At 44.8% G+C, this 24126-nt stretch overlaps 1 protein-coding gene across 5 annotated transcripts in view; it reads right to left on the minus strand.

Annotated features, from left to right (window-relative positions):
- SUFU (SUFU negative regulator of hedgehog signaling) overlaps nucleotides 1–24126 on the minus strand; it is a 105783-nt gene that overhangs the window by 70280 nt on the left and 11377 nt on the right. For all 5 annotated transcript variants that reach the window (XR_003508978.1, XM_027529557.1, XM_027529555.1 and 2 more), the window contains exon 3: nucleotides 2661–2797. Coding sequence is in view for 4 of the 5 variants with exons in the window: in XM_027529557.1 (XP_027385358.1) it covers nucleotides 2661–2797 (137 nt within the window). In the remaining variant the exon portion in view is untranslated. The remainder of the gene's footprint in view (nucleotides 1–2660; nucleotides 2798–24126) is intronic.

Below are 24126 nucleotides of genomic sequence, written 5' to 3' on the forward strand. Positions count from 1 at the left end.
CAGCTCCTATCTCCTAGGAAAAGGGACACTATCATAATATAATACCAGAACATAATACCATATCACACCCAAGGAATTTCACAGTTGCACAGTACTATTATCTAATATACAGTCTATATTTTTTCTAATTGCTCTAAAAATAACCTTTTTGAGGACTGTAAGTACATTTAAACCGTCATGTTTTCTTTGATCTAGGCGAGTCCCAGACCTTTTACCTTTCAGAGCATTGACATTTTTGAAGGGTCCAGGCAGTTGTCTTATAAAATATCTTACAATCTGGACTTGCCTGACTATACACCCAGGATTCAATTCAGGTGAAATATTTTTTGGAAAAGTGCTACCTGTGTGATGTTTCATACTTCACAGTGTATCATGTAAGGAGGTGCATGGTAGTCATTTGTTCCATTTTGCATCACTACATGTGGTCATTTGGTTAAGGTGATGGCCACTCAAACCATTGTAAAGGCATTATTTTCCTCTTTGTAGCAAATAAGTAATCTGTGGAGGGATTCTTTGAGTTCCTGTGAACATCTTGTACCCCAACAATCTTTTTTAATCCAATGATTTTGGCATCTGTTGACAAATGAGCTTGAATCAATGACTACATTAGTATTGCAAAACCGTCACTGTGATGGTTACTCTGCAGTTGAAATGAACCTTTGCAAATCAAATCCTATTTTCTCCCTCACTTGCATTATTATTTCAGAACTATAACATCAGAACTATTTCAGAAGTTCATCTGCTTGACTCCACCTGACAGTGATTCATAACACCTGTTTTACATTTCTCTGATCTTGATCCACCTGAGCAGGTACATTAAGTGCAAACAAACGTATAAACGCACTGACTTAAGCATTGGGCAGGAAGCTACCTGTCTATACAAGCAAGAGACTGCCTAGTCTTTAGAGCCCTCCTTCCCATAATGGATCAAATTCCATGTCAGGAAATGTCTATTTTCTAGGAGCTGAAATATCTCAGTTGGGAGAGACTGAAGAAATGTCTATTTTCTCAAAGACAGTTCTCTATCAGCATCAGTTTCAGGCATCCCAAGAAGGGAGAGAAGGGGACACCGTGGGTTCAGGCAGTAGACTCCTGGCACAGTGTTAAAAGACACCAGGACAGCACCAAACCACACGGGTCCACTTCCAACAGCCGGTTCCCCTGCCCCAGTGAATGACATTTCTTCCTGTCAATAGTCCTTTAAAGTCCAAATGACAAAAAAAAAAAAGTCCAAATGACATCCCAGACTACTGCATTAGAATCCCCAGGAAGCTGCTTAAGAAACAGATGCTCCAGTCGCACCTCTGACCAACTGAATCAGAGCCCAGAGGGGCATTTGGGACTCAAGTATGTTGAGATCCCAGAGAATCTCAGGAGCAGCCAGGTTTGGGAACTCTTGCTTAGAGAAGACCCACTCTAGCCTCCAAAGGGGAATTATCCCATAGGCCACACAATGGTAGATGGTAATTAAGGATCAGTCCCATTACATGATGGCCATCCAGCCAACAACTGACAGCCAGGGGTTTGGAACAAGGGCAGAGGCCTTCAACATAGATGGTCAACTGCACCCCCAATTTAGAGCCTACTCAAGGCTAGGGGGAAAAAAGTGACTATACTTAGAGAAGCTGCCAAGCCTATGGTTTTCCAAATCTAGCTTCTATCAGAACTTTTGGGAACATCAGCCCCCTAAGATTCTGAGTCAGAGATCTCTGGGGCCCAGGGCTGTGTGCTTGAAACAAGCTCTTCAGATGATTCCGATGCATGGGTGCAAGGACCATACTTTGAGACATTCTGGCTTGGATGTTGGTCTGCTCTGCTGGTCAAAGAGCAGGAGTTGGATAAAACCGTGCTGGCTTTCACTTCAAGGCTACTTACCAAACCAAAGAAGCAAAATGTGAAGTCATATGGGAAAGTTTCTGAGCAATTAATTAACCACTCAGAAACACTCAGATGATATGAAACCATCCATAAAAAATACTGACTTCCACTCCAACATATCATCCCACTGGAGGACTATTGGCAAGCTAAGTCAAGAGCATGTGACCAAGGCTCCTAGCACAAAGCCCCCTCGGTTCCATATTAGGTCTCCAGAGGGGCACCGGGGGCATTGGACCATCCCCTAGAGGGCACCTGAATCATCTGAATCAAACAATATATCTGACCGTCAAGGTCCTGCCTGATTCCAGCTTCTCATTCATATTGTGAGGGAGCAAGCTCACGGCAATTCATTCTTTCTCTCTGGCCTACGCTCTACTGCTAACCCTTAGCCAAGATTAACATGTGTGTGTGTGGCCCCAGGGAGGAAGGACCATGCTAACTGTGGGAAAGGGGGCAAACAGGAAAAGCACTGGTCAGCTCCACGCAGGGCTGGCCTTTGGCTCTCTGGGAATGAGACGCAAGGCTAGCAGACTGCGACCAAGGTTCTGGGTGTTAGCGACTCCCACTGCTGGAGGTCATATGACATAACCTTCCTTCCCATGGCCCAGACAGCTTTCCACCTGGGAGACGCCAGGAAACAAACCACCTTCGTGGTGCAAATGGGGTACACAGCACTCCCAGGAAAGCTCCCTCCACAGGAATCAAAATATACCTGTAGGTCCCAACCCTAGCAGGCTCATGGTGAAAGGACATCCACACCCGCCAGCTTCTGGGGCTCTTACCTGACTGGAACACATATCTGGCCAAGCCCTGCATTAGCTCTGCTGGCCATGTTGGGGGCGCAGACTCCCCTGTTTCTCTCTTCAGACGAAATGTCAACTCAAAGCCAAAACCACTAGGTCCATCTGTTCCTGTGAATCTGGAAGGAATAAAAAGCAAATGTTTTTAGTTTAACTACCTTAGGGAAAACACTGTTTTGTTGCCTAATTAAAGTTCTCCTTTCTTGGTGGCCTCAGCATCCAAACCCCCTAGTTGGAAGAATCTCAGGGAATAAGCCTTGAGGGGAGGGAGGACCCTGAAAGGGGGTAAGGAACCAGAACTCTAGCCTTGCCCTCCAGCTTCCATACACGTGTATGACCTCAGCCTGGCCAATCAAATTCGCCTGCTGGTACTCTGAATTACGAGTTCCAAATTTTGTGGCTCTGAAATATTCCTTTCTGTATGACTGAGGCTCCAATACTGAAAATTGTCCTTATTCACATTCTTTATTCCTACAAGCTATTAATAAGCACCTACTTGGTTTGCTAAGAATATACGTCCTACTGTATGCCCTAGGAGGATGAGACCTTTCTCCACTCCCACCTCCACTTTGCCCCACGAGGGGACAATCCTTGGGTTGAGCTGGCTGGCCTCCAAACTCAGCATTTGAGGACGGGTCTCAAAGTAGACTCCAAATACTGGGAGGGCCTCTGATCTTTCTGAACGCTGGCACCCCGTGTGCACTCTCCAATCACTGGCACCTGGAGGGAGCCGAGTTTGCCCTCCCTTCCTGGCCCCAAGTGGCCCAGAGTGATGATGGTCACACACATCAGAGGGAGATGAGGCAAGTGAGCAGTGCCTGCTTGGAAACGCTCAGGAGCTCAAATCTCCAGAGGAGTCCATGGGCTTCTGCCAGAGAGGGAAATGACATAGATTAGAGAAGGAGGCTGGTTGGTGGTGGCACCTCCTGGGGTGAGGGAAACATCCAGGGAGGGGTGGCTGAGAGCTATAGGAGGCCTGCCAGCCAGGAAAGGGTTAAAAGTTAAAATATGTTCATGATATAATTTTCAGTAATTATATCTGTACAAACATGAGCCACAATGATTATACACATGTAAACTCCTGAGCATACAAATTCAAGCTATAAAATAAGATGACAGCCAACACCTTCTTGGAGCCAAGCTACTAGAACAGGTGGTCAGAGAGGAGCATGCTGAAGGCCAGAATGAGGTGGTCAGTGCCCAACCCTGGGATTCCACGTGACATCGTTCCTCCATCATCATCATCATCGCCTCCAAGGGGCCAGGCCAGGAGACTGGACATAAAGAGGTTCCAGCGACTCAGAAGCTCTGACACCAAGGCCAGCCCTGCTTGTGTACATGGGTGGGTCCAGCCAACCTGCATCTGCTGCAGTGAGATCACCTCTGATAAGTTAAGTTCTCTAAACTTAAAGTTTCTCTAAATTTTAGAGTCTAAAGGACTGAAAAGGAAGCCTTATAATACCATAGAATACTTAGATACCATTTTCTTTTTTTTTAATTTATTTATTTTAATTGGAGGCTAATTACTTTACAATATTGTAGTGGTTTTTGCCATACATTGACATGAATAAGCCATGGATGTACATGTGTTCCCCATCCTGAACCCCCTCTCCTACCTCCCTCCCTATCCCATCCCTCAGGGTCATTCCAGTGCACCAGCCCTGGGCACCCTGTCTCATGCATCGAACCTGGACTGGCGATCTTTCTCACATATGATAATATACATGTTTCAATGCTATTCTCTCAAATCATCCCACCCGCACCTTCTCCCATAGAGTCCAAAAGACTGTTCTATACATCTGTGTCTCTTTTGCTGTCTCGGATATAGGGTCATCGTTACCATCTTTCTAAATTCCATATATATGCGTTAACATACTGTATTGGTGTTTTTCTTTCTGACTTACTTCACTCTGTATAATAGGCTCCAGTTTCATCCACCTCATTAGAACTGATTCAAATTTATTCTTTTTAATGGCTGAGTAATACTCCATTGTGTATATATACCACAGCTTTCTTATCCATTCATCTGCCGATGGACATCTAGGTTGCTTCCATATCCTAGCTATTGTAAACAGTGCTGTGATGAACACTGGGGTACGTGTGTCTCTTTCAATTCTAGTTTCCTCAATGTGTATGCCCAGCAGTGGGATTGCTGGGTCATAAGGCAGTTCTATTTCCAGTTTTTTAAGGAATCTCCACACTGTTCTCCATAGTGACTGTACTAGTTTGCATTCCCACCAACAGTGTAAGAGGGTTCCCTTTTCTCCACATCCTCTCCAGCATTTATTGTTTGTAGACTTTTTCATAGCAGCCATTCTGACTGGCGTGAGATGGCACCTCATTGTGGTTTTGATTTGCATTTCTCTGATAATGAGTGATGTTGAGCATCTTTTCATGTGTTTGTTAGCCATCTGTATGTCTTCTTCGGAGAAATGTCTGTTTATTTCTTTGGCCCATTTTTTGATTGGGTCATTTATTTTTCTGGAATTAAGCTGCATGAGCTACTTGTATATTTTTGAGATTAATTCTTTGTCAAGTTGCTTCATTTGCTATTATTTTCTCCCATTCTGAAGGCTGTCTTTTACCTTGCTTATAGTTTCCTTCATTGTGCAAAAGCTTTTAAGTTTAATTAGGTCCCATTTGTTTATTTTTGCTTTTATTTCCATTATTCTGGGAGGTGGGTCATAGAGGATCCTGCTGTGATTTATGTCAGAGAGTGTTTTGTCTATGCTTTCCTCCAGGAGTTTTATAGTTTCTGGTCTTACATTTAGATCTTTAATTAGATACCATTTTCTTTGAGTATCAATGGGGAGGCAGATTCCACTTGGGGGTATACATCTAGAATTTGGGAGACCAGGCTAGAAGATGCTTGGCAGGATGCAGTGTAAGCTATTTTCTTTCCCTGCTGAATTGTCCTGGCTGGGAGCAATTCTATGCAGAGAGGCTGAGGGAAGAGTTAAGCAAGCTGAGGCTGTAGGCTTGCGAGGGGGTGTGAAAACTCGGGGTAAAGACTGACTTGGAGTCAAAACCCTGCAAAGGGAGATGGGTCACTAGGGCAAAGGGAAGATTTTAAGCAGCCACCAATTAGAGGTTGCTTTGTAAAATGTATTAGACCATTACTCCCGGGCTTTCATCCTGGGCCAAGAAAAATACATGATTTCTAACCGCAAAAACTTGAGAAACAGACTAAGAGAAACACGCTCCTCAGACTGTGCAAAGGGGAGAACCCTCAGATGCACAGAGAGGAGCCACATCCACCCAAGCAGTGCCGCCTCTCTAAGGAGGGACATGCACACGCACGCACACACACACGCACATGCACACATGGGTGTGTATGCACATAAATGCACGTGTACACCATCTGCCTCCACACAGGCTGCTTTCTGGGCCAGCTCTGTGGTGGGCAGGCCGGCCCTCACTTGACTGGCTGGGAGGGACAGTCCGGGCCAGATGGTCTCCGCCTGCATCTGATTACCACCCACCAGGCTAGCTGGACGCAACCTCTAAACTCTGAAACATGAGTTTGGAATGGCCTAGCCTCGGGATAAACACACAACCTGGGGCCTGTCAGAAGGCCTCTTCTTCAAAGCAGACTGCCCGGGCAATAGCCGAATGACAAGGTCATTCAGTCTTTAAAGTCCCCTGGAGGGGCCTGGCTTGGTCTGCATTTCCTCACGTGAGGGCTTCTCCAGCCAAAGCAGAGAGTGGCTGTCTTGCGCATCCTCTTCAGAAAGGAACGCATGAGAGGAAACTGGCCCATGTAGAAGGTGGGATCTGGGTCAGAGCGAAGGATCTTACTAACACAGAGGCTGCTAAAACACTGGCTGGTGGCAAAGGCGCCCAGTGGAGTTTCTTCCTACAGAGATTCTTAAAGGAAGGCATTACAGGTCCTCCCCTCCCCAGTCTGGTAGGGAGGGGTGAAGGACTCTAACTGTCTTGTTGTAGAAAGCTGGATGAGATGGCCTCCCAGGATTGCTTCCAGCTCAAGAACATCTGATCCTGCCTACTAAGGCACCCTCGGGAGAGGCTGGCTTTGTCTCAGCAGTTTGGGGAGCCCAGGCAATGGCTGTGCCAGCCTCAAGAGTCACATCGAAGCTGCCAACAGGAAAAATATGTGCCTCAAATCCCAACCACTGAAACCTGCCCAAAGGTCCCCCCCAAAGCACCTGACTAAGAAGGTGCCAATCAGCCTCAGAGAGACCAAAATGACTGCGAATTCCAGGCAGAAGACAAACAGGAACTTGGGAGACACTTCCAAGAATAAATACAAGATGTGGGCAGGCAGAAAAAGCTGACCTAAAAGCTGACATCTTGTGTTCAACACCATTAGTTACTAGGAAAATTCAAATCAAAACTACAATGAGATACCATTTCACACTCTCTAGGATGCCCAAAATAAAAGATGAACAGTAACAAGTGTTGACAAAGATGTGGAGAAATTGGAACACAAAACAGCAGAGTTGCTTTGGAAAAAACAATGTGGCAGTTCTTCAAAAATTTAAATATACCATATGATACAATTGTTCCTCTCCAAGGTATATACCCAAGAGAACTGAAAACAGTTTTTACACAAAAACTTGTACGCTAATGTTCATAGTGAAGTGAAGTGAAAGTCGCTCAGTCGTGTTCGACTCTTTGCGACCCCATTGACTAAACAGTCTGTGGAATTCTTCAGAATTCTGGAGTGGGTAGCCTTTCCTTCTCCAGGGGGTCTTCCCAACCCAGGGATCGAACCCAGGTCTCCCAGATTGCAGGCAGATTCTTTACCAGCTGAGCCACCAGGGAAGCCCAATGTTCACAGTAGCATTAGTCATAACAACCAAAAGGTGGAAGCAACCCAAATGTCATCGACATATAAATGGATAAACAAAACATAGAATATCCATACAATGCAATATTACTTGGCAATAAAAAGGAATGCTGTACTGATTATTTGTTACAACATGAGTAAACCCTGGAAACATTATGCCAAGTGAATGAAGCCAGATACAAAAGACCACATATCATATGATTCCATTTATATGAAATGTCCAGAATAGACAAATTCACAGAGACAGAACAATTAGTGGTTGCCAGGGGCTGGGGAAGGAGAGAATGGGGAATGACTGCTAATGGGTATAGCGTTTCTTTCTGGAGTGCTGGGAATGTTCTGGAATTAAATAATGGTGATGATTGTACAACCTTGTGAATATACTAAAAAGCACTGAATTGTATACTAAAAGGGCGAATTTCATGCTATGTGGATTACATCTTTAAAAAAAGAAAGTTGGCATCTCAGATACACCTCTACGCTAGGGGAGTCAGAGCCAACCATGCCAAATAAGCCAGGCCTTTACCTGGCTCTATCTACAAATAACCACTACAATTAACTGAATACCTATTAAGTTGGAGGCCTTGCACTAAGCACTTTCCTGATGCTGTATTATTTAATTCCCCAACAACCCTGTGACTCAGCCATTGTTGTCCTCGTTTAACTAATATATGAGAAAAAGACACTTGAGAGAATTTAGGTAATATTCTATAAGTCACACAGTAAGCAAGTGATGGACTTCAGACTTGAGGTCTGACTCCAAAGCCCATTTTCTTCACTGCGGTGTGACTTCAGGCAAGAAATTTGATCTCTCCATGCCTCAGCTTCCTCATCTATGAAATGAGGATAACGGTAACTATTTCAGAGTTGTTAGGAGGATAAAATATTTCAAAACTGCCTGAAACACTGTAAGCACTGTATCACTTACACCAAGTGAAAGAAGGAAGTTACGAAAGACCATATGTTGTATGAATTCATTTATATGATACAATAATTTATAGTATATATTCATATTATGCAAAATATCAAGAATAGGCAAATCTACAGGAACAGAAAGCAAATCAGTGATTGCCTCAGGCTGGGAGACTAAAGACACAGAGTCACTGCTAATGGGTGTGGGCTTTGAGGGTGATTAAAAAAAAATTCTAAAATTAGTTTATGGTGATGGTTACATAACTCTTGAATATATTCAAAACCACTAAACTGTATACTTTAAGTGAGTGAACTGTACGGTAAGTGAATTTTATCGCAGTTTAAAAACTGAGTTGGGGGTGGAAACCCCAAAGACCTAATGGTAAAAAAATTCACAAACCGAGCTATAGATATATTCCTCTTAAGCAAACAACAAGATGGTCCATCTCATTCATGGTAAAAGAAATGCAACTCAAATACAAATTAAAAAAACAATGATACCATTATCACTTAGAGTGGCAAAAATTTTGAAGTATGACATTATATTCCATTGATGAGCCTGTGAGGAAAGAGGTATTTTCATATATTGCTGGTGGCAATACAAATTAGCACAAGTTTTTTGGGGGGAAGTGAGTAACACCTAACAAAATCACATATTGTTTACTTTTTTTTTTTTTTGGATTCACCACAGCAGTTTGCCCAATCTCAGTTCCCTGACCAGGGATTGAACCAGAGCAATGGCAATGAATGCCCAGAATCCTAACCACTAGATCACCAGGGAACTCCCACATATTGTTTACTTTTTGACTCAGCATATCAAACTCTAAGAGTTTATGATCCCAAAATACTAAATGCCCGTTGACAGGAGAGTGGTCCAAAGAGTACAATGCAGCTGTAAGAAGGAGTGAGGAAGAGCTCTAAAAACTGAATGGACATTGTTAAGTAAAAACAGCAGAAGAGGACTATACCATGCCACCTTTTGAGAAGGAGAAAAGGGAATACAGGAAAATGTACCTGTATTTGCTCATTTCTGCAAAAAGCAACACAGGAAGGATATAAGATTGGTTACCTACAGGCAGTAGGTAGGAATCAAGTGGAAAGGACTGTAGGGTGGGGGAAGTATGAGTGTGACATTTCTCTGAATATATATTTCTGTATGGTTATCATTTCTGGATCAATGATAATGCTTTCACATACTCAAACAAGGATGGAGGAAAATGTTAAATGTAATACAAATGTAAATTAATGAACTTAACTGTGTTTGAAATAATATTACTACACTGAAGAGGGAGGAAAAAGTCACCCAAGTACCTTAAGTACACAGTTTGTTGATCATACGTCCTCAGACTAAAGACAGAAAGAACAGTAAACAAATACTGAACTCTGGTTAGCATGCAGTGTTATGGGTTGGTAATTGTGAAACTACTTTCTGTGTAAATGTATTGTGGATAATGAGAGCCAGGTTACTCTCACTGTACGATATGATAAAAAACTGGTAAACATACATCAAAGTTAAAAATATGTAAAAACAGAAGGATAGAAAGAGCCTCATAGGTATGATTTTGGAATTGGAGGTATTGGTATGGTATTTAATAGTGGAATAAAAGATGTAGGTGTGGGTGTGATACAGATGTATTTCCTAGCTCTCTCCACTGAGTAACACCTCAAAAGCAATGATAACACGCAGCACTTAGATCTTGGTTTCTAAATACCATCTGCCATTAAAAAAGACTAGAGCTTGCTGGAGAAATGGCTGATTTGAGTTGGGAAAGCACAAAATGACCCTGGAACTTTTTTTGTTGTACCAGAAGGTAAGTAAGTACTTAAAGAATGATGGGAACATTTAAGTCAACAGTAAAGAGAACCTAAACTTAAGGGCTCCCACTGGCCAAACTGAGGACAATTGAGCATCAAAACAAATGGTATTAACAAGTTATAACCTATTAATTAAAACGCTATTCACTCCATACTGATTACAATGGACCTAGTGACACTGGTGCTATAGATTTTGGTCTTACCAGCCTCCATAATTACATGAGTCAATGCCTTATTTTATATATATACGAGGGGCAGCAGCTCTTCACTCCTGTATTTGGAAAAAGCCTTTTCTGTAAATATATTCAGTGGTATTTATAACAGCAAACATTTAGAAACAATCTAAATGTTCTACAAGTAGGGGTATTACCAGTTCTGGTGCACTGTGTGGTGGGACATTACACAGTCATTAAAAACGAGATTCCTTCAAAGCAGGAAGACTAATCTCTGAGTTTTGAGAGGCAAAGGGTTTTCTGCCTCTAACTGCTGAGTAAGTATGTGTTAGTCGCTCAGTCATGTGCAACTTTTGGCAACCCCTGGAATGTAGCCCACCAGACTCCTTTGTCCATGAGAGTCTCTAGGCAAGAATACTGAAGTGGGTAGCCATTCCCTTCTCCAGGGGATCTTCCCGATCCAGGGATCAAACCTGGGTCTCCTACATTGCAGGCGGATTCTTTACCATCAGAGCCACCCAGGAAGCCCCAGCTGGTGAGTACTAGATCCTAGATACTTTTCCCCAGTGGAGCCTCAGGTGAGAATGCAGCCCAGCTGACACTGATAGCAGATTTGTGGGCCCTAAAGAGAACACTCAGATAAGCCACACCTGGACTCCTGACCCAGAGGAGATGTGAGATTATGTGTGCTGCTTTGAGCTACTCAATTTGTGGTCATTTGTTATGCAGCAGTAGAAAACCAACACACCCACCTTGCTCTCTGCCCTTTAAGGCTGACCTCTGTGGGGCTCCTGAACCTTCTGGCATTCAATTGGGTTCAGCCAGTGGAAACCCTAACAGGAAATCAGAGGGAGGAGAGAGACCCTTCAATTGAAGGTTGCCACTTAAGGTCACTCTGAAGAACAACACTTTACACAACTCTTTTCTTCTGGGTTCTCAAATCTCACTCCTTCCTCTGGCCCCTTCAGCACTAGGAGAGTAGCAGCTGAGCCAATGGCTAGCCTTGTGTGACTGCAGTCTCTTCTTTACAAACAAACCCTTCCCCAGCCATCCTACTTTGAAGGTGCCAAACTCTGTCTTGTTGAGACCAATATAGGGCACCTACCACTCTTCCTTACTCCTTGCAAGCCTCCACCACAGGACCTTCCTTGCTGTACAGTAACTGCCTTCCTAGTTCTCCCATTAGGATTGGAGTTGCCCCCTTTTTGCACCACCAGTGACTGACAAAGAAGTGCTCAGTGAAGGCTTGCTGAACAATGGAACACAGTGAGACTAAAATATTTACTAATGAGACTAAATTTGAGAAAAAAGGCAAAGTTTTACAGAATTTAGAACACTGGGCAAGGGATACAGGGGCAAATGCCAGCCCAAGGTTATGAGCTGAGGGCTTAGGCAGAGTGAGCCTGCCAGCAGGGCAGGGAGGCTGGGAAGTGAGGATGGGGAACACAAGACAGTCTCAGTCTCGGGCTCCTTGAACCCTTTGGAGGTCCCAAGGTGGACTCGGGGCAGCAACTGCAAAAATTCATCCCACTTTATGGTCCTAATAAGATGCTAGAGAAGAGTCCAGTGACATAGACAAGACACAAAGCCCAGCTCCACCACTTTCCAGCTGACCCTTGGGCAAGTTAATTTCCACATGCCCTGGAGTTTCCTCATCTGTTAAACTGGAATAAGAATATTGACTTCATAGGGCAGCTGGGAGGCTTTTGGTGGGTGGCACAGTGTCCAGCACTAGCAAATACCCATACAGAGAAGCTAGTAGTCAACCTTCCCTTACTTGGTGCTCCGCAGAAGCAGTCCCGTTTATCACTTCTTCCTGAGAATAGCAGCAGACGCTTCCAGCTTCCCTACCTTCTAGACTCTGAAGCTTAACCAGCCCCATCTTTCAAGAGGTGCTGGATCTTCCAACTTTGCCCAAGTTCCTGACCTTGGATTCCTCAAACCATGCCCAAGAGTCTTCCTGGCTGCTTCCATGCTTTGAGTGACAGCCGTTACAACAGAATTCAGTGAACAATTACAAACTAAACATTTGCAAAGATTATGTTTTCATTTTGAACAGTTCACAAGTACTGATACATCATGATCTATTTTGAAATCGTGTTTGGTGACTACACAAGGACTAAATGAGGTAATAAAACTTTGTAAAATTCTTTTCCAATGTCTATATGGTAATATTCTGACATAGCTGTGTTTTTTTTAAACACTTCCAGCTATATCATGTTAATTTTGCACAATCTTAAAGAAAGTAAAAAAGAAAGAAAAAAAAACTGTATCAGTCGAGACTCTGCACCTTATGCTGAGCTGGGATTCTAATGAGGCTACGGTGCAGGGCAGCCACCTCTCAGCTTGAACTCTGAGTAGCAGATGCTCTTTCTGCTTCGTGCCATCCAACCAGACTCATGGAATGCATTTGCCTCACTCAAGTAGATGTTTCCTCGGATCCCTTGCTGGGAGTCAACTAGCATGTTCCCACAGCATTCCTCAGGTTTAAAAACAGTAGCTCCCAGGCTGATTCAGCTGAGAACCCAGCTAAACAATCTACCTGGCTCCCAACGCTCAGGGTGGTTTAATTCTATCCCAGGCTTTCAGTGAGCAATCAGCCTCCCAGCCTGAGAACTGAATCTAAGAAAAGCACCGAGCCAAGAGCAGCAGACCCTTTCTCTGCAAGATGGCAAAAGCTGAGAGTTCATCCTCCCCTAGTGGAGATCAACTATACCTTCTCCCCTCTACTCCCAGCCACCACCAAAGAACTCAAAGGTCAGTCCCCAGAGGGATTCCAAGCCCACTCGGTGTTCTATAGGAATTCTAGGCCAAAGACGAGCTTGGTGCTTGAGTTACTTGGCATCACTAGGACAGCCCCCACTCTAGGCTTTGGGCTAAAGCAGCATCTATACTAAGATTTTTTTTTTAATTAAGAAAAAAAAAAAAAGGCTAGGCCGACAGCGGCAAGATCACAGTCGGATTTAGGAAGCAAGACTCTGTCTGCACACAGGTGTACAGCCTGGGGCTTCTTGCAAACCCAAAGAGCCAGGGTATTCTGCCCAAGGACTTTCTATTCACCCACTTGCCTCCAGGACTCTGGGAAGTCAGACACCCCAGATCGAGACACCTGAAAGAGGGTAATGGGAAGGAACAAATCTTCTTGCACTCCATTCCCCAAGAGCAAGGACTGTACTTATTGTGTGTTCTGTACGTGGGCACAAAGTGTCACAGCTGAGCAAATGCTAAACAGTAGTAGTATTCCCACTGCTGTCCAAAGAAATAATCAGGCTGAGATATTCAATGACAAACAAGATAAGACAGTATTAAAAAGCAATGAGCTTTCCTCTCAGTCACTACCAAAGTCAGACTCAAATATCTTAATGGCATTTCCTTGGAGTCAATGTGCAGATGTTTCCTTTTTAGGGAAATAAAACCATCACTCAGCTCTGTTCTCTTGACTTCACACCAGTGCTGACTTCCTACGTTACTGGAAAAGCTTCCTGAAACCTCTGCCCCATCACATCATCCCTTTGCTCCCCTCATCAACAGATAATAGATAATCTGTTGAATGTCACATTCTTTGTATTGCCTTCAAACTCTCCAACCTCATCTGGCTCCACTGTGCTCTTCTTACCAAGCCCCAAGTATACTGGCCTTCTTTTTGTTCCCTGAACATGTCAAGGTCCTTACTACACAGGGCCTCTGAAATAGCCAATTTTCACTGCCTACAATCTTCACATAATTGAGTGACCAGAGCATCATACAACTCCAGGGAGCACAAATTGCACAGAATAATATGAATGGTGCCCCTCGAGTTGCAGGGGGTGGCAACCTGGTTGCTACTTTGTCTCTGAGCTCTCAGTTCAAATGCTGTGTCTTCAAGGAAGCCATTACTGATTACCTGCTAAATGTAACCTCTCCAGCTACCTCAACCCCAATTTCTACCTGGATATCTCCAGCACATCATCTCTGCTTTATTTTCAACACAGTACTTGCATTACCTAAAACTTTTTAACGGGTTTTTTTTCCTATTAAAATGTAAAATCCATGAGAACAGAAACCCTACCTGTCTTGCTCCTATGATATCCCCAGCATTTAAAACATAAAGTGCACTAAACACTTCAGGAAGCCAATAATGGGCTTATTATACACCAAGTACCATGCCAGGTGCTAGAGGTTCTCCCGCACCCCAATAAAGCAAGGTTCCAGCATTTCTACTGAAATCACACACCTCCTCCCAAAGAAAGGCTTTTGACTCTTATGAAAATCCCCATGGAGCATCAACCCCATTATGAGTACATAGGTCCAAACTGAAGAAATCTCCCTGCATGAGCTAAATGCTCAGACTTGGTGCTGGGCCAGAAGAATTCTTTGACTCTGCTGTGAGAATGCTTTCCCAATACCAGAGAAACCCCAAAGCAAGGTTTTTAAATTTTTCACTTACTCATTCACTCAACAAATATTTGTTGATATACTGGGGAAACATCAATGCATAAAGCAGATGTACATCCTTACCCTAGGGGAGCTTACATTCTAGTGGGAAGAAGGGCAGACAGACAACAAACAAGCCAATTAAATAAAATAAGGTAAATGGTGATAAGTGCTTTAAAAAAATTAAGCAGGAAAGGGTGATAGTGTTTCATGGAGGGGGCTCAGGGTTTCCATCCTAAGTAAGGAGGTCAGGTAAGGCCTCACTAAAAGGTGATATTTGAGGAAAGACCTAAGGAGATGAGGGAGTAGGGCATGAAGCTATCTGAGAATAGAGCTTTCTAAACATGGGGAGAGCAGGTACAAAGGCCCTGAGGCAGCAGAATGCCTGGTTTTGCAAGAACAGAATGAGGAAGGAGAACAGCAGGGGATGAGGTGGATTAAAGAATCTTGGTGGCAATAGCCTTTGGCTATTACTGAGACAGGAGGTCATTGGATGGCAGGGAGGGATATGGTATGAACATTGCCATCAACCACAGAGCTGGGATCGGACTAAGGGCTCTACAGTAGCAAAGCTCCTGTAAAGCTCCAACCTCAAAGGCTCCCTGCTCAGCCACTGTCTTCCTTCTGGGCCTTTTCTCTGTGCAAAACCCATGGCTATAGGAATGAAAAATTGCCAGACTGGCTCCAGGAGGGCAGGAATCCAGCATGTCTGCAATCTGATATACTGAAAAAGCTAGGTCAGGAAGGAGAAGGGGTTAGGACAAGCCATGGTGTTGTCTGTCGGATTTCACTAAGTTTTTTCCTCAAACCAAACAAGCTTTTCAGAAGCATTTAGGAGTCAAATCCATCACAGTCAGAGAGTGCAGCCAGCCAGCTTGACCCCCTGGGACTGGGAGCCTGGGCCAGGCTCCATTCTCTGCTAGTTACCCTTCATTAGCCCCCTCCACAGGCATGGCTCCTGAGCTCCTCACCTCATGCTGAAAGGGGAGATCAGAGTCAGGGAAACTGGTAGCAGAGGCAAGCCTCCAAGTACCTCCAGGCATCACATGGAGGTCAGCACTGGAATAACAAAAATATCTCCTTGATTGGCCTTATTGCAGCAAAGCTGGTTCTATGACGGGTCTCAAGAAGCCTGAGTAATGGGGGAGGGAGTAGGAAGGTAAAGGATCTTTAGAGGCCACCAATTTATACTAACCTGCTAGTTAAGGGCCTAGAGTCTAGTGAACCACATCTCTCTGAGTAACTGCTATGAATCCACATTCTCACTTACAGATGAGCAACTGGCCGAGCCAAGAACAAAGGCCTGGCCTCATTTCTGAGCTTCAGGACTCCTGCTCACAAAGAGCCCCCCTCTAGGCCTCAAGGGACAGACTGCAGAAAAGGAGGCTGCTGCTGCTGCTAAGTCGCTTCAGTCGTGTCCGACTCTGTGCGACCCCATAGACGGCAGCCTACAAGGCTCCCCTGTCCCTGGGATCCTCCAGGCAAGAACACTGGAGGGGGTTGCCATTTCCTTCTCCAATGCATGAGAGTGAAAAGTGAAAGTGAAGTCACTCAGTCCTGTCCAACTCCTAGCGACCCCATGGACTGCAGCCAACCAGGCTCCTCTATCCATGGGATTTGCCAGGCAAGAGTGCTGGAGTGTGGTGCCATTGCCTTCTCCGAGAAAAGGAGGCAGGGAGGCTCTGTTTGATACCTAAGGTTCTGAGGCTGTAACAAGTCCACCTTCCCACACTTTTCCTGCTCAAGGATGCTTCAGCCAAAAGACTGGAGGTTCCATGAAGACAAGACCAGACCAGGAGTATCCTTTTCATTACTACATACCTCATGCCCACAACTATCCCAGCAGTGACTATCTCTGTAATGAGTGAATGGCTGACCCTCCAAGCAAACAAGAGTGGCCAGTGATTAATGTTGGATGAGAACTAAGTGTGCCCAGCCATCACCTGGTAAACCCAGTGCCAGGAAAGGACAACAGACCATCCTTTCTCCTAGAGCCACTGATCAGATCTCGCTGCAACACAAGAGTATTATTATGTTATTGATTTGATTCCTATGTATGGCAGAAAGCCTCCAGGGTCCTAAACAGTAGCCCATTTATTTCAGGTAATTACCTGAAAAGGATCTTACCTATCTCTGAGAATGTGTCATCAGTACCTTGGGTACTGACACCCTAGGGTACTCTGTAAGGTCAGTCTCAGTCTTCTGTATCCACACACCCAAGTAAGGGAGAGACAAGGAGGCTTGTGGTGCTTAATTTCCAGGTGACAATGATCATAGAATCTAACTGCTGATCAACTTCCAAAGGGGCACACAACAAAAAGAACAACACACACTCTCAAGACTACCACCACCATGCAGGGTGATTTGCATTAAGAAGGTCGCCAGCACAGTTGATACACACAGACCTCAGCTCTACTCTTCACTTCTGTGAGAAGTCAAGCAGTAAAATTAATGGACGGAGTTAATGTAACCCAACAATGGGTAGGAGCCATCATCTCAAGCAAAAGTGTTGTTTTTAGAAATTGGAAGTTTAAGCAGCCATGGCCCAGGTGAATTTATAAAACAGCATAAGCCAGGTACTAGGGAAGCCTTAGAGAAGGCAATGGCACCCCACTCCAGTACTCTTGCCTGGAAAATCCCATGGACGGCGGAGCCTGGTAGGCTGCAGTTCATGGAGTCGCTAAGAGTCGGACATGACTGAGTGACCTCACTTTCACTTTTCCCTCTCACGCATTGGAGAAGGAAATGGTGGCCCACTCCAGTGTTCTTGCCTAGAGAATCTCAGGGACGGGGGAGCCTGGTGGGCTTCCATCTTTGGGGTCGCACAGAGTCGGACACGACTGAAGCGACTTAGCAGCAGTAGCAGTAGCAAGGAAGCCTTGGAAGATGTTAACCTCAAACTGAGAAACTCACACAAGACAGAATCCTTGCATTATCTGGGCACAGCATCATTCACAATGAACTGTTCACAGCAGTCATAATGAGGACAGACGTAGGATTGCAAACAAAAAGTGATAGGATTATGAACGGTTTCTTTTCTTCCTTCTTTAATTCCAACATTTTTTGGTAAAATGGTTCAATTGAAAAAAAAAAGTGAATTTGTAACTCAAAAGTGACAACAATAATGAATGGAACAGGAAAGTTTTGGACTTTAAAAGAGTCTTCTTGATGCTGGTTCAACTAAGAGAGTTTGAGGTCTGGCTGGGGCCTCAAGGAACCTGGTATACTCATTTCTCATCTAAGGTGAGATTAAGTTTGCCAGGGTCTGCTGTGGGCAAGTTTGTACTCCAGTCTTTGTAGTAGTATCTGTACCGGAGGGCAAATCAATCTTGAACCTTGGGATTGAAGTTGCAGGCTATCAGCCTACCCAATACCAGCTACAGACTTTGTAAAAAGACACCAGGGAAAAGAAGGTATCACTAGGGAAAAGAAGGTACAGAACACTGGGCCAGCCCCAGTTAAAAACCAGAGAGATGGAGGAGTCAGATGTGGTGTGCGTATGTGTTCAGTTGCTCAGGCATGTTCAACTCTTTGCAACCCTTGGACTGTAGCCCACCAGGCTCCTCTGTCCATGGGATTTGCCAGGCAAGAACACTGGAGTGGGTTGCCACACCCTCCTCCAGGGGATCTTCCCGACCCAGGGATCAAACCCCCGTCTCCTGTGGTTCCTGTATTGGCAGGCGGGTTCTTTACCACTCACTAGCACCACCTGGAAAGCCCTCAGATGTGGAGCCAGCTCCTATTCAAGGGAATTAACTCACTTAATGGCTTGAGAAGTGACCAAAAGAAAAATATACCAGAAAACACTGTCTGCACCCATGATGTGAGAAAAAGGAGTTTGTGGTCAGAGGTAAAATGGGGAAGGAGAGAAGGTGAAGAACAAAACCAAATATATATGACCAGAGAAGAAATACAGGCTTTCCTGGTGGCTCAGATGGTAAAGAATCTGCCTGAAATGCAGGAGACCCAGGTTTGATCCCTGGGTGGGGAAGATCTCCTGGAGAAGGGAATGGCTATCCACTCAGTATTCTTGCCTAGAGAATTCCATGGACCCTGGTGGGCTAGGGTCCATGGGATCACAAAGAGTCAGGCACGACTTAGCAACTAACACATTCATAGAGAGAGATACAGGTGGCAGATAAGCATATAAAAAGATGCTCAACATCATGTGTCACTGGGGAATTACAAACTAAGATACCAATGAGATACCACTACCATCCCTGTTAGAATGGCTAAGATCCAAAAAACTGACAACACCAAATGCTGGAGAGGACACAGAATAAGAGAAATTCTTATTCATTGCTGACAGGAATGCAAAATGGTACAGCCACTTTGGAAGACAGTTTCATAGTTCCTTGTAAAACTAAACATAGTCTTACCATGTGATCCAGCAATTTTACCCAAATGAGTTGAAAACTTATGTCCACAGAAAACTCACATATGAATGTTTATGGCAGCTTTATTAAAAATTGCCAAAAACTGGAAGCAATTAAGATGTCCTTCAATAAGTGAGTGGATAAACTATGGTATATATACACAATGGAATATTGTTCAGTGATAAAAACAAATAAGCTATAAAGTCACAAAAAGACATGAAGGACCCTTAAATGCATACTGCTTAGTGAAAGAAGTCAATCTGAAAAGGCTATATGCTGTATGAATCCAACTACATGACATTTCAGTTCAGTTCAGTCGCTCAGTCGTGTCCAACTCTTTGCGACCCCATGAACCGCAGCACGCCAGGCCTCCCTGTCCATCACCAACTCCTGGAGTTGACACAAACTCATTTCCATTGAGTCAGTGATGCCATCCAACCATCTCATCCTCTGTAATCCCCTTCTCCTCCTGCCCTCAATCTTTCCCAGCATCAGGGTCTTTTCAAATAAGTCAGCCCTTAGCATCAGGTGGCCAAAGTATTGGAGTTTCAGCTTCAGCATCAGTCCTTCCAGTGAACACCCAAGACTGATCTTCTTTAGGATGGACTGGTTGGATCTCCTTGCAGTCCAAGGGACTCTCAAGAGTCTTCTCCAACACCACAGTTCAAAAGCATCAATTCTTCGGTGCTCAGCTTTCTTCACAGTCCAACTCTCACATCCATACATGACCACTGGAAAAACCATAGCCTTGACTAGACAGACCTTTGTTGACAAAGTAATGCCTCTGCTTTTTAATATGCTGTCTAGGTTGGTCATAACTTTCCTTCCAAGGAGTAAGCATCTTTTAATTTCATGGCTGTAATCACCATCTGCAGTGATTCTGGAGCCCAGAAAAATAAAGTCAGCCACTGTTTCCCCATCTATTTGCCATGAAATGATGGGACCAGATGCCATGATCTTAGTTTTCTGAATGTTGAGCTTTAAGCCAACTTTTTCACTCTCCTCTTTCACTTTCATCAAGAGGCCCTTTAGTTCTTCACTTTCTGCCATAAGGGTGGTGTCATCTGCATGTCTGAGGTTATTGATATTGCTCCCGGCAATCTTGATTCCAGCTTGTTCTTCTTCCAGCCCAGCGTTTCTCATGATGTACTCTGCATATAAGTTAAATAAACAGGGTGACAATATACAGCCTTGACGTACTCCTTTTCCTATTTGGAACCAGTCTCTTGTTTCATGTCCAGTTCTAACTGTTGCTTCTGGACCTGCATACAGATTTCTCAAGAGGCAGGTCAGGTGGTCTGGTATTCCCATCTCTTTCAGAATTTTCCACAGTTTATTGTGATCCACACAGTCAAAGGCTTTGCCATAGTCAATAAAGCAGAAATAGATGTTTTTCTGGAACTCTCTTGCTTTTTCAAAAAAGGTAAAACTAAAGAGGAAAACAATCACTGGTTGTCAGAGGTCTGGGAGGAGGGAAGAAGGGATAGAAAGGCAAAGCACAGGGCATTTGGGGGCAGTGAAACTATTCTGTATAAGATACTCTAAGGGTGGATACAGGATATATATTTGTCAAAACCCACAGAACTATATAACAAAAAGAATGAACCCTAATGGAAACTAGAGGGCATTAGCTAGTAATAATGTATCCATACTGGATCATCCATTGTAACAAATATCCCACACTAACAAAAGAAATTTAGTAACAGGGAAATTACATGCAGAGGCAAGAAGGGGTATATGAGAACTCTTTGGACTATTCAATTTTCTTCAAACCTAAAACTGCTTTAAAATATAAAGCCTATTAATTTAAAAAAAATTATAGAGATTAAGATGTTTTAAAAAGTGATACGACAGTTTGTATTGAATACAATGACAGAGGAAAAATATATCCTCTGCAGAGTGATAAGACAACTTCATTTCAGACCAAAAATCCTTCCCATGTTGACACTACAGATACCTCAGCTAGAAGGTATGAATACTCCTGGCTTTGAAGTGTTCCTCATTTCTATACCCTCTCCCCAGAAAGAATGATCAGACAGTCCACACATTCTATGCAAGATATCCTCTGCGCTACTGGAATGCTGGGCACATCCCTGACCACACAGGAAGCACGACCATGTGAACCCGACATCCAAGTCAGAAGCATCAACTTTTGTGTTCTTAGGAGTCCCAAACTTTGCTGGAAACCTACTAAAAATGGTTACAGTAAGGCTGCAGAAGCCTTGACTTAAATTTGACAAAGGATCCTGTCACCTACCCCCTTGCCATTCCCTGGCAGGACTCTTTCATTACAAACTTGCTTCAATACCCAGGTCAACATTTCCCCTGCAAAGCACTTCCTGCTTCCCTAGTCACACTCCATTAATCCAAGATACCTTTGAACTGCGGTGCATGATAGTAATAGTGGTCTGAGGGGGACCTCCCACCACACTCCCCGTAGGTGGAGGAAGGAAAGGGTGAGGGCTGCTGGAGCCAAATTGCCTGGGTTGATGGCCCAGCTCCAGCATTCCCTTGCTGGGTGGATAAGTTCTCTAACATCTCTGTGCTTCAGTTTCCTTGTAAAATAAGCTTAATAATACCTACCACAAAGAGCCATTGTGAGGATTCAACGAGTTTATATAAAACACTTAGAAGAGTGCCTTGCACACAGTAGGAGCTACAATTATCATTACATGGTTTAAGATTCTTGAAGCACTGAAGACTACAGGGTGAGGGGAGACAGTCGCAAAGCCTCAGAGTCAAGTAAAGCCAAAAGCTCCTCCTAGCCCTAATTCTCACTGTTGCCTCTTTCCCAGGGACTCTGCAACTCTTACCAAGTATATACATTGGGTATTTCAAGGACAGGAGCTAAGTATGACTTTTCATTGATCTCCACCACTACCCAAACACATCACCTTCTCCAGTGTTCTGCCTGTTGTTCTTGTTGTTTAGTCACTCAGTTGTGTCCAACTCTTGTGACCCCATGGACTGTAGCCCACCAGCATCCTCTGTCCATGGGACTTCCCAGGCAAGAATACTGGAGTGGGTAACCATTTCCTTCTCCAGGGGATCTTCCTGACCCAGCAATGGAACGCATGTCTCCTGCATTGGCAGGTGGATTCTTTACCACTGAGCCACCTGGAGAAGTCCATTCTGCCATTGTTGGGACTCAGTGCAGCTCTGCTGTTGGAGTGTGCTGCACAGCCTGGTGCTCTGTGGAGAGCTCAGCAGGCAGGTTAGCAAGCTGCAAAGGGATGTGCAGGGATGGGGGCCCACTCCCAGGGGGCTCAGGTCAGTGAGGACAAGACCTCTCCACACACATCTGAGGACCAGACAGCAGAACAGAGCTACTGAAAACAGGAAATGTAGTTGACTGGGAGACCCAAGAGGCAGGACAGAGGAATGAATTTAGGAGCCAAAGACCAGAGTCCTGAGTCAGGCTCTCTGAGTCAGAATACTGGGCAAGGGAGATGCTGGCAAACCCAGACCCAGAACATGGCAGGTGTGAGGACCAGCATAGTTGGGAAAAACTGCGGCATGGAAGATGGGAGTCGAAAATCATGTGCTAGCAGAGAAGAATGCTGGGACTTTGAGATCTGATCATATCAAACCCATAAGGGCTTCCAAGTTTCTTCCCCTCTCCCTGCAGAAAGAGGAAACTTCCCAATGCTGACCAACCTGGCACCACACCAGCCTGGCAGTCACCCCAGATTAATCAGGCCTCTAGGACTGTTCAGTCAGTTTGACTGGGCCAGCTCAAGGAATCTCTTCCCAACTGCCCCCTTACTGAAGGACTCCTTGAACTGGAAAATTTAGAATCTTTACACCATGAAGGCAGAGAGAATCCATGTTGCAAGTGAAATGCTTTACAGAGGATAAAGCCACAGCCCCACACAGATCTGCTAAGAACCCCACAATGCCTCAGGTCTTCCGTGGTTACAAAAGAAAAGGAATTCTCAAAGTTTTATAATTCAAGATCCGGGGCCTGAAATTCAGCCCAGAGCAGTAGTTTCTGCCTCAGGGAGAGCTCTATTCCTACTGCTGGCCCTTTTGCCCATTCCTGGGCCAAGACCAATAGCCCAGGTCCCCTGCCCTTAGCAGAGAACATCACCATTTCACACGGTCATACTGAAACTAACCACCTCTGAGATGAAAGACAGAGAGAGGAACCAAAGCATCAACAAGGCCTGCCTTCCAGTGAACTTGCAAAGGATTTCCTCAGCCTGCTGTGCCCAGCCAGGGAGAGGGCCTGCCATCTGTGGGTGTCTAGAGAGGCAATCCAGTTGTCAGCCTCTGGAGAGCCCTGGGAAGAAAGCAAAGGCCAACTAGTAGAGGACCTGCACTCCCAGAACAGGTATGTTATGGCAACAAGCAGAATCTCCACTGGAAACCCCAGGGGATGAAATGGCATGTTAAAAAGTTCCTGCCAACCAAGTTCTGAGAGAGGAAAATGAGCATTTCCCAACTGCAGGGGACCAAGGCCACACAAAACAACAAGTGGAAAAGTTAATCTGTATCCAGTGTTTTAATAAATAATTCATTCGGTGCAGAGCCCAGATGGGAGAAACCCAAAGGGAAGAGAAGGTTCTCCACCAGCCCAGCAGAGGCAGCCATGGGGAGCCAGTAAGCAGCAGCTCCAGGCCCCTGGGGTGAGAGAACACCTCTCTACTTTATGACACATCTGCCAAGAAGCCAGGGTCTGTGGGGCAGAGCCCAGACCAACCATGGAGGTAGCGTCGCGGTGTGGGCTCTGCCCTCTGGAGCTGCCAGCCTGCAAGCCAACACCACACAAAGGCTGGCTTTGGAACCAGCCCGGCATGAACAGCAGATGACCTGCCCAGTGGAATCCCACCAGGGAAGTCTGCCTGAGATCACAAACACACTCGGAAACTAGCCAGCCTCCTGCGCCTCAGTCAGAGCCCCTGTAGCCTGGGTCCTGTTGGGACTGCTGGCAGGACCAGGGACAGCCA

This window comes from Bos indicus x Bos taurus, chromosome 26 (genome assembly GCF_003369695.1).
Source record: "Bos indicus x Bos taurus breed Angus x Brahman F1 hybrid chromosome 26, Bos_hybrid_MaternalHap_v2.0, whole genome shotgun sequence".
NCBI classification, from domain to species: domain Eukaryota; kingdom Metazoa; phylum Chordata; class Mammalia; order Artiodactyla; family Bovidae; genus Bos; species Bos indicus x Bos taurus.